Source organism: Salmo salar, chromosome ssa25, assembly GCF_905237065.1.
Source record: "Salmo salar chromosome ssa25, Ssal_v3.1, whole genome shotgun sequence".
Taxonomy (NCBI): domain Eukaryota; kingdom Metazoa; phylum Chordata; class Actinopteri; order Salmoniformes; family Salmonidae; genus Salmo; species Salmo salar.
Window position 1 is genome coordinate 7,696,606 of NC_059466.1, and position 11,704 is coordinate 7,708,309.

An 11,704-nucleotide genomic window follows, 5' to 3' on the forward strand; every position below is an offset into this window, starting at 1 on the left:
CTTATTATTTATTTAACCTTTTATTTAATTAGGCAAGTCAGTTAAGAGCAAATTCTTATTTACAATCACCGCCTACCCCGGCCAAACCCTAACCCGGACGATGCTGGGCAAATTGTGCACCGCCCTATGGGACTCACAATCACGGCCGGTTGTGATACAGCCTGGAATTGAACCAAGGTCTGTAGTGACGCCTCTAGCACTGAGATGCAGTGCCTTAGACCCCTGCGCCACTCGGGAGCCCATATTCGGTGCTGTAAAAATAAAGTGTCACCTAAATTGGATAGTTGACATTGTGTATTTCTCCTTAGTTTGTGACAGGCACCTCCAGTATTCCCTATGAGGGCTTTGCCTCCCTCAGAGGTAGCAATGGACCACGCAGGTTCTGTGTGGAGAAGTGGGGCAAAATCACCTCCTTGCCCAGGTACAGTACGTCTGTCTGTCTGTCTGTCTGTCTGTCTGTCTTCTAAATTTTCTGCTTCTGTCACTATCTTGTGTTTACTGTAGGTTTGTGTGTATGTGATGTGTGTGTGCACATCAGTGGAAGCTCCTCAGAGGAGGAAAAGGAGGACCATCCTTCTCAGTGAATTGAATATACACTGCTCAAAAAAATAAAGGGAACACCTAAACAACACATCTTAGATCTGAATGAAATAAATAATCTTATTAAATACTTTTTTCTTTACATAGTTGAATGTGCTGACAACAAAATCACAAAAAAAGAATCAATGGAAATCCAATTTATCAACCCATGGAGGTCTGGATTTGGAGTCACACTCAAAATTAAAGTGGAAAACCACACTACAGGCTGATCCAACTTTGATGTAATGTCCTTAAAACAAGTCAAAATGAGGCTCAGTAGTGTGTGTGGCCTCCACGTGCCTGTATGACCTCTCTACAACGCCTGGGCATGCTCCTGATGAGGTGGCGGATGGTGTCCTGAGGGATGCAACTCCTGGACAGTCTGTGGTGCAACGTGGCGTTGGTGGATGGAACGAGACATGATGTCCCAGATGTGCTCAATTGGATTCAGGTCTGGGGAACGGGCGGGCCAGTCCATAGCATCAATGCCTTCCTCTTGCAGGAACTGCTGACACACTCCAGCCACATGAGGTCTAGCATTGTCTTGCATTAGGAGGAACCCAGGGCCAACCGCACTAGCATATGGTCTCACAAGGGGTCTGAGGATCTCAATTTCCACCTGTTGTCTATTCCATTTGCACAACAGCATGTGAAATGTATTGTCATTCAGTGTTGCTTCCTAAGTGGACAGTTTGATTTCACAGAAGTGTGATTGACTTGGAGTTACATTGTGTTGTTTAAGTGTTCCCTTTATTTTTTGAGCAGTGTACATTAAACAGTGAAACATAAAAAAAACCGACAATTTTTAGATAAAACTATACTAAATATATTCACATGTCTCCAAATAATTGATTAAAACACACTGTTTTGCAATTAAGGTCTACAGTAGCCTCAACAGCACTTTGTAGGGAAGCACTGTGGTGTAGCCGGAGGACAGCTAATGCAAAACCTAGGAGGCTCATGGTACTCACCCCCTTCCATAGACTTGCACAGTAATTATGACAACTTCCAGAGGACATCTTCCAACCTGTCAGTGCTCTTGCAGCATGAACTGACATTTTGTCCGCACAATCAAAGGATCAGAGAATGGATCTAATACTGAAAGCATAAGCTACAGCTAGCTGGCACTGCAGCGCATAAAATGTGGTGAGTAGTTGACTCAAAGAGAGAGACAAAAGTTTAACAGTTTTGAACAAATTAAAGCAAGAGGGAGAGCTAACTATGTTTCCTTTTTTTCACTTACTTAGCTAGCTAGCCAGTTTAGCTTGCTCAAACAGAGGAATGCTACAGTATGTTAGCTAGCTGGATATTGCTATCAAACACTGGAACGCTTCCAAGTCAAGGTAAGCTTTTGGTTTTATTAATTTATTGCCACCGGGCACACAGGTGTAACTGCTAAAGTGCTTGCTGACTGTACTGCATGATTGTAGCGGGTTTACTAATGTGTTTAGTTCTACTAGCAATGTTGACAATGACATGAGATGGTGACAATGATGTAGGTTGTTGTGTAGCGGTGACGATATGAATGTTGGGCTTGGAAAGCTTTGTTTTTGCCTGGTCACATACAGCTAATGTGTTGTGCACTGAAGTCCACAAGCAAAGGGAAAAGGTGAGAGAGGAGAGCGCATAGATGTGAGAATGAATTACAACAAGCAAAGTGATCATGCTGTTTATGTGGCTGCTATGAAAGTGAACTGTGTTTGCGTGGGATTAGGGGTACAACAAGATAATGGCGCAGGAGGGGATGGCTGACATTTTGCTGGCTCCTAACCAACTGCTATTTTTTTTTTACATTTGTAAAAATGTTTAATTTTGTACATAATGTTGCTGCTACCATTGTTGCTGCCGTCTCTTACGACCAAAAAGAGCTTCTAGACATCAGAACAGCGATTACTCACCTCAAACTGGATGAAGATGTACAGTTGATGTCGGAAGTTTACATACACTTAGGTTGGAGTCATTAAACCTTGTTTTTCAACCACTTCACAAACTTCTTGTTAACAAACCATAGTTTTGGCAAGTCGGTTAGGACATCTACTTTGTGTATGACACAAGTCATTTTTCACTTATAATTCACTGTATCACAATTCCAGTGGGTCAGTAGTTTACACTAAGTTGACTGTGCCTTTAAACAGCTTGGGAAATTCCAGAAAATGATGTCATGGCTTTAGAAGCTTCTGATAGGCTAATTGACATAATTTCAGTCAATTGGAGGTGTACCTGTGGATGTATTTCAAGTCCTACCTTCAAACTCAGTGCCCCTTTGCTTGACATCATGAAAAATCAAAAGAAATCAGCCAAGACCTCAGAATAAATTGTAGACTCCACAAGTCTGGTTCATCCTCGGGAGCAATTTCTAAATGCCTGAAGGTACCACATTCATCTGTACAAACAATAGCATGCAAGTATAAACACCATGGGACCACGCAGACGTCATACCGCTCAGGAAGGAGACGCGTTCTGTCTCCTAGAGATGAACGTACTTTGGTGCGAAAAGTGCAAATCAATCCCAGAACAACAGCAAAAGACCTTGTGAAGATGCTGGAGGAAACAGGTCCTTAAGTATCTATATCCACAGTAAAATGAGTCCTATATCGATATAACCTGAAAGGTCACTCAGCAAGGAAGAAGCCACTGCTCCAAAACTGCCATAAAAAAAGCCAGACTACGGTTTGCAACTGCACATGGGGACAAAGATCGTACTTTTTGGAGAAATGTCTTTTGGTCTGATGAAACAGAATATAACTGTTTAGCCATTTTGACCATCGTTATGTTTGGAGGAAAAAAGGGGGAGGCTTGCAAGCCGAAGAACACCATCCCAACCGTGAAGCACAGGGGTGGCAGCATCATGTTGTGGGGGTGCTTTGCTGCAGGAGGGACTGGTGCACTTCACAAAATAGATGGCATCATGAGGGAGGAAAATTAGGTGGATATATTGAAGCAACATCTCAGTCAGTCAGGAAGTTGAAGCTTGGTCGCAAATGGGTCTTCCAAATGGACAATGACCCCTAGCATACTTCCAAAGTTGTGGCAAAATGGCTTAAGGACAACAAAGTCAAGGTATTGGAGTGGCCATCACAAAGCCCTGACCTCAACCCTATATAAAACATTTGTGGGCAGAACTGAAAAAGCGTGTGCGAGCAAGGAGGCCTACAAACCTGACTCAGTTACACCAGCTCTGTCAGGAGGAATGGGCAAAAATTCACCCAAATTATTGTGGGAAGCTTGTGGAAGGCTACCCGAAACGTTTGACCCAAGTTAAACAATTTAAAGACCATGCTACCAAATTCTAATTCAGTGCATGGTAACTTCTGACCCACTGGGAATGTGATGAAAGAAATAAAATCTGAAATAAATCATTCTCTACTATTATTCTGACATTTCACATTCTTAAAATGAAGTGGTGACCCGAACTGACCTAAGACAGGGAATTTTTACTAGGATTAGATGTCAAGAATTGTGAAAACTGAGTTTAAATGTATTTGGCTAAGGTGTATGTAAACTTCCGACTTCAACTGTATTTCTTTAATGAGTCCGATGCAAAGGATATACTGCTTTGTCAAGAGGGTGTGTGTCTGTTTGTCAATAACTGCTGGTGCACAATGTCTAATATTGAAGAAGTCTCAAGGTAATGCTCGCTTGAGGTAAAATACCTCATGATAAGCTGTCTACCAAGAGATTTCACATGTATATTATTCGTAGCCATCATACCACCACAAACCGATGCTGGCACTAAGACCGCACTCAACGAGCTGTATAAGGCCATAAGCAAACAAGAAAAATGCTCATCCAGAAGTGGCGCTCCTAGTGGCCGGGGACTTTAATGCAGGCAAACTTAAATCCATTTTACCTAATTTCTACCAGCATGTCACTTGTAACCAGAGGAAAAAACTCTAGACCACATTTCCTCCACACACAGAGATGCATACATAGCTCTCCCTTGCCCTCCATTTGACAAATATGACCATAATTCTATCCTCCTGATTCCTGCTTACAAGGAAAAACTAAAGCAGGAAGTATAAGTGACTTCCTCAATACAGAAGTGGTCAGATGACCCGGATGCTACGCTACAGGACTGTTTTGTTAGCACAGACTGGAATATGTTCTGGGATTCAGTGCATGGACTTGTCGTACCCACAGTGATGGTACGTACATTTCCCAACCAGAAGCCATGGATTACAGGCAACATCCGCACCGAGCTAAATGCTAGAGTTTCCGCTTTCAAGGAGCGGGACACTAATCTGGGCGCTTATTGGAAATCTTGCTATGCCCTCAGACGAACCATCAAACAGTCAAAGCAGGACTAAGATTGAATCCTACTACACTGGCTCTGATGCTCATCGGATGTGGCAGGGTTTGCAAACTGTTAAGCACTTCAGCCGCGACCTGCCCAGTGACACGAGCCTACTAGATGAGATCAATGCCTTTTATGCTCACTTTGAGGCAAACAACACTGAAGCATATACGAGAGCACCAGCTGTTCCGGACGACTGTGTGAACACTCTCCGTAGCCGATGTGAGCAAGACCTTTAAACAGGTCAACATTCACAAAGCCGCAGGGCCAGATGGATTACCAGGACGTGTACTCAAAGCATGCACGGACCAACTGGCAAGTGTCTTCACTGACATTTTCAACCTCTTCAACCCTTCTCTGTTTCAAACAGACCACCATAGTACCTGTGCCCAAGACAGCGAAAGTAACCTGCCTAAATGATTATCGCCCCATAGTACTCACGTCGGTTGACATGAAGTGCTTTGAAAAGTTGGTCATGGCTCACATCAACACCATCTTGCCAGAAACCCTAGACCCACTCCAATTCGCAAACTGCCCCAACAGATCCACAGATGATGAAATCTCAAATGCACTCCACATTGCCCTTTCCCACCTGGACAAAAGGAACACCTACGTGAGAGTGCTGTTCATTGACTACAGCTCAGCGTTCAAATCCACAGTGCCCACAAAGCTCATCACTAAGCTAAGGACCCTGGGACTAAATACCTCCCTCTGCAACTGGATCCTGGACTTCCTGACATGCCGCCCCCAGATGGCAAGGGCAGGCAACAACACATCTGCCACACTGATCCTCAATACTGGGACCCCTCAGAGGTGCGTGCTTAGTCTCCTCCTGTACTCTCTGTTCACCCATGACTGCGTGGCCAAGCACGACTCCAACACAATCATTAAGTTTGCTGACGACACAACAGTGGTTGGCCTGATCACCGACATTGATGAGACAGACTATAGGGAGGTCAGAGCCCTGGCAGTGAGGTGCCAGGACAACAACCTCTCAATGTAAGCAAGACAAAGGAGCTGATAGTGGACTATAGGAAAAGGAGGACCGTACAGGCCCCCATTAACATTGTCGGGACTGAAGTGGAGCAGGGTGAGTTTCAAGTTCCTTGGTGTCCACATCATCAACAAACTATCACGGTCCAAACACACCAAGACAGTTGTGAAGAGGGCACGACAACACCTTTTCCCCATCAGGAGATTTGGTATGCGTCCCCAGATCCTCAAAGTTCTACAGCTGCACCATCGAGAGCATCCTGACTGGTTGCATTACCTCCTTTGTTTTTACACTGCTGCTACTCACTGTTTATTATCTATGCATAGTCTCTTTACAAATTACCTCTATTAACCTGTACCCCCGTACATTGACTCGGTACCGGTACCCCCTGTATACAGCCTCGTTATTGTTATGTAATTTTTTTTTTTACCTATTGATTGATTAGATTTAAAAAATATATATTTAGTAAATATTTGATTAACTCTATTTCTTGAACTGCATTGTTGGTTAAGGGCTTGTAAGTAAGTATTTCACAGTAAGGTCTACACCTGTTGTATTCGGCACATGTGACAAATAAAATGTTGATTTGATTTGTATTCATTCCGCCGATTCTGTTGAACAATGATTCTTAAATGGAAGCAAACGGAAGGAAACGGGGATAAACATACCTGAATTTGTCCAATCGAAACTCTCATTTGCAACTGTTGGACCAATGATTACACCCTAGATCAGCTAGATGCAGGCAAGAGTGTGCAAGACGGTATTGAATGTGTTACTGTCTGTCACCTTGATTACTAAAAATTCTCTCAACCTGTGCACCTAAGTTGTAAACTTTCATTTATAAGCTAGGTTGTAGCAACCTCATGATGGGTATTGGGAAATTCGAGTATCATGTATCATGTAGTAGCCTAAATCTATCTATGTTGCATTGAGTTAGGTGAATGGGATATTAATGACAGTCATCCAATATGCTGTAATAGAAATAAGGCCATGCTCGTAAAACAATTAAATAGAGTCCTCATCTTAAATGGCACCGATCGCCACTGTTGCACATATAAAGTAGAATGTATATTATGCACATTGTACATGCATGGGTGCATGCATATTCTGTCAGTTTACTCCTCACAATCGATCTGTCTCTCTACAGGGCCCACACATGCTTTAACCGTCTGGACCTCCCGCCGTACCCGTCGTTCTCCATGCTCTACGAGAAAATGCTGACGGCCGTGGAGGAAACCAGCACCTTTGGCCTGGAGTAACCTCTCTAAAATGTCCGCCACAGCTAGGGGTTGAATTGGGAAAGAACAATGGTGGAGAGGAAATCCTACCAACTTAGCTTGAAGCGAGACAAGACTCACAGTACACAATGGAAACTGAATAGACATCTACAAGAAATTATCATTGTGGAGAAAAAAAAACTTTTAGGACAATTCCACCAACACGACAAGCCCAATTTGACCCCCTGGCTTTGCTATTCCTCCCTGCTCCATGATCCCATACTTCCTGGAATAACGTTACTGTTCTTTTACCTACACTGATGCCCTCCATTTGATTCCTGCGTACAACAACCACACTTGTGCTTTATCTCTTATCAGTTTAATGGCCTTGGTTACTGTATCTCCAGTCCTTCTTCTTCCTCCAGGGATCCAGCCTGCACTTCAAGCCCAGAGGAACCTTATCCTAATCCCCTATGCTTCCTCGTGGAGTGACCTCGTGCTCTGGACCTCAGAACTGTGTCATTTTCTACTCTGGGGCTGCAGACTATGCACACTATAATACATAATGGACTAATGCCTTGGCTTCTAACATACGCACGCACACACTTTCAAGATGACCCTCATGAGTAAGACCATTATCATTTCTGAAGGGATTAAATTGTATGTCAGAGCTCCTAAGGGGCACCAAAGGCATTGTCACACTCCAAAACACACTGCACTTACCTTATGTTAGACTACATGAGCAAGGCTTTAAAACTGACACACACTTACTTACGGATACAAATACAATTGTAGGGTCACTCTTTTTCCAAATAGATGAGATGCACTTTCTCATAGACGCATGTAGCTCCACATGCATGTACACACACACACAAATACACACACTGAGACATTGCCAAACAAAAGGCTTTATTTCTCAGTGATGTAATTTTCTCCCATTCAGTGTACTGATGAATGTATCACAAAAGAGTGAATGTATGAACCTCCAGCTTGCCGTAGTAGGAAGACTGAGGAGCCTTCAAAGAAGAAGAAACACCAGAGCCGCACAAAGTGTAGTTCATACAATTGCTGACTGTGGTTGATTGAGGAATATGGAAATCGAGACTGTGGCATTGGACACGTGCCTTGTTATGAGGGAGATGAGAGAGACTTTTACTCATTGTTTTACGAAGGGTTGCGTCCATTTCCTATTGGGTCACGACTGAAAACTCAGTTGTAACGAGAGACTTGGTATTGTTTATTTGGTTGTTCAAAATGACATTCAAAAGGTTTATCTGTGTCACACATAAAAAACACAGAGCCACACCTTTTAAAGCTAGAATCCTTAGTTGCTTCCTACATCCATTTTTGGACCTATAAATTAATGATATTCTTGATTCTTCAAGAATATAACTTATAAATGCATCATGAACTTAGTTCAACAGTTGTACCCCATCAGAACCCAAAATATAAACTTGTTTTACTCCAATGATTGTAAACAATGTAAACGTAAACCAACTGTATAGCCTCAAAACATGGTAAAAACTGTAATTTTTATATTATGGATGGTCAGTCCTTGCATCCATAGATCTGTCTATGAATTTGAGAGGGGTTACATTTCTCCAGGCCCACCCCTTTAGCTTTCTACCAAAACAGAGGCGGGGTGCCGCTTTGTTAATTCTTTCAATTAAGGATTCTAGCTTTAAGTGTGTTACAAAACAGTTCCAGGATGCAAACACAAGAGGGCAGCACATTCTATATGGGTACTTCAGTACCGTCGACACAGCTATAGAAGCGTCTTTAAGCACGGGGCATACACTACACAACAACACAGATGCTTACGATTTCTTGAAAGCATGTTTTCATCCTGGTTTTGGACTTCTCAGTGCATAACCCCTACCCAAAGGATTTATTTACACACACACACACACACTTTCTATGGGGTGCACACACTACTGTACAGAGGTCTATGTGAGCTAAACAGACAACTCGGGCTGGAGTAGATAGTAATAGAAGCCCCACTGTGATGCACTGTGGAGGCAGCCTTCATATCTCAGCCTGGCTCGATACTGCATGCAAGGTCCATCTCAGCAACTCTGTGAGCTGCACTGAGTCCGGAACCCCTAGATGGTGTTGTGTTATAGCTCGATATTTGCATGCCGAAATAGTGCAACACAAGTTTGTTCTTATTAGATTTTGCATGAGGATATCGCTATCGATGTGGAGAAAAGGGCGGGAGGAGCCAAATAGTACTTTAGGGTATGTTGCTATAATGTGTTCGTAGCACTGTTATAAATACGTCCAAAGACATGACGAGGGATACATCAAATATATCTCTATGTTTTGTGTCCCACTGTGTATGGGTTCACTAACTATGAAATGTTATAACAAGCATTGTTGTTTATATGACAGGTTATGACGAGTGTTATTGAAGAACTGTGCCAGCACGCTTTAAGGGAATTTGTTTTGTTACATTCAAGTGTTCACTTGTCGTGATGATATATCAGAGGATGGAGGTTAAGGGTCATGGTTCATGGCTACACGAAGAACCAATAGGGCTGTAATGAATGACGAAGAGGAAGTGAGAGCACCTGTATGTGTACCATGCGTGCTCTTTTCTTTGTATATACTTGTACATGTACTGTATGTCTGTCCCTGTTGTGTATACATATACAGTACCATTCAAAAGATTGGACACACCTCGTCATTCCAGGGTTTTTATTTATTTTTTCTATTTTCTACATTGTAAAATAATAGTGACGACATCAGAACTATGAAATAACACATATGGAATCATGTAGTAACCAAAAAAGTGTTAATCAAATCAAAATATATTTTACATTTGAAATTCTTCAATGTAGCCACCCTTTGCCTTGATGACAGTTTTGCATTCTCTTTGTTTAACACTTTTTTGGTTACCACATGATTCCATATGTGTTATTTAAATGTTGATGTTTTCACTATTATTCTACAATGTAGAAAATAGTAATAATAAAGAAAATCCCTTGAATGAGTAGGTGTGTCCATACTTTTGACTGATACTGTTTATTTTGCACCGAATGTACTAATGGTTTGGGGCTCGCATAATCCATGTCTCCCTATTTCTGTTTAACGGAATGACCCCAGTCTCGAACGTCCACACATCCCCACATCACCTCGAGCTTGGAGGGGCGGCTTTGTGGCATGGGCAGTAACCTTTCACATTGGGGTTCAAATCATTTCTGCCAATCAAGACATTTTCCATGCTAAGGCTTTTTCTTCTGCTGCGAATGTCCAATAAGAATAAAGTCAGTCTGCTTCTCGCCCAATAAGGACAAAACTCACCACCACCACCACTCCCCTTGCCTGATCAATTACCAATAGGATTGGACATCCCACTGTCAGAACTCCACTCTATGCAAAAGCTCCTGTATTTCTCCTTTTCACCCCAATGATTGTATTAAAATACAATGGCACAGGGCAAGTTTTAATTAGCGATACATGGATGTGTGTATTCTTTCTGTGTATTCTTTTTAGGTGAAGCAGGGGCTCAGCCAGTAGGACACAACCCTTAGAGAGCAGCATATAGAGATCTACAGCAGAAAGAAAGAAAGAAAGAAAGAAAGAAAGAAAGAAAGAAAGAAAGAAAGAAAGAAAGAAAGAAAGAAAGAAACACACGCACACACACATTTTATTTTAACTCTGCATTCCATAACAAAGTATTTTGGAAAATATGAAAATACCGAGGCCCAGCTAAACAATTGAATTGCCCCATTTATTTTTCATTTTTTTCTGATCTATGATTGTATTTATGGTTTACAGCTTTTTGTACAATACATGTGTGAATGACCCTGTCATTGTGAGATACTCGGTTCACATCGATGATGCCGTCCGTTTGAAGAAGCCCCTCATCGTAAGTATGGTGTTTGAGTAGCCACTCGCCTCAAGTATGGGTAACCACATACAGTATGTGGAGTGTCTGAAAGTGGGCGTGTCAACAGAAGTGGGAGGAACAACAGCGATAGGCGTTACACCAGTGCTCTGTAATTGGTTAGACGTTTTTGATTGAGTGTGTTGTTTTTAGTTTCTTAACACATTTTAATTGGTCGGTTCCCGACCGTGTGAAACAAGACTGGGAGAGCTACAAGGCATTCTATTCTTGATAGATAATCATACTGTGCCATTTGAATGTTAACAAAACACACAACAAACACCTCACGTATAGCGAAAATATGAAAATAAAAGTGATTTTGATGTCAGTTATTAGTCTACCAGTTTTTATTTATTACCAATAAAAATAACTACTCTTGAATAATTGGGTAGCAAACAGCCTACTGGTTTTTACCAATAAATCTATGTTTGACTATTATAACTCATGGCATCTATTTGACTATCATCAGATGATGACAAAATTGTGTTTGGCTCAAAATAATTACTCTTGTACAATTGGGCAGCTTAAAATGAAGAGTATTCAAGGACCCTTGCCCTTTATCCTGAACACAGACACGAGCAATGTGGGCATGGGTGGGGTGCTGGCCCAGCTGGGGCCAGAGAGGGAGAGAGTGGTGGCGTACTTTAGCAAAACATTCAACAAACATGAGCACCCCTACTGTGTCACCCGGCGGGAGCTCCTGGCTGTTGTGGCTTCCATCAAACACTTCA

At 42.2% G+C, this 11,704-nt stretch overlaps 1 protein-coding gene across 4 annotated transcripts in view; it reads left to right on the plus strand.

The window, feature by feature from the left end:
- Positions 1-11,305, plus strand: part of LOC106586107 (E3 ubiquitin-protein ligase HECW2) — a 73,408-nt gene extending 62,103 nt beyond the window's left edge. For all 4 annotated transcript variants that reach the window (XM_014172970.2, XM_014172976.2, XM_014172975.2 and 1 more), the window contains 2 exons: positions 309-421; positions 7,015-11,305. In XM_014172970.2, coding sequence (XP_014028445.2) covers positions 309-421; positions 7,015-7,126 — 225 coding nt within the window. In that variant the 3' untranslated portion in view covers positions 7,127-11,305. The remainder of the gene's footprint in view (positions 1-308; positions 422-7,014) is intronic.
- The last annotated feature ends 399 nt before the right edge of the window (positions 11,306-11,704 follow it).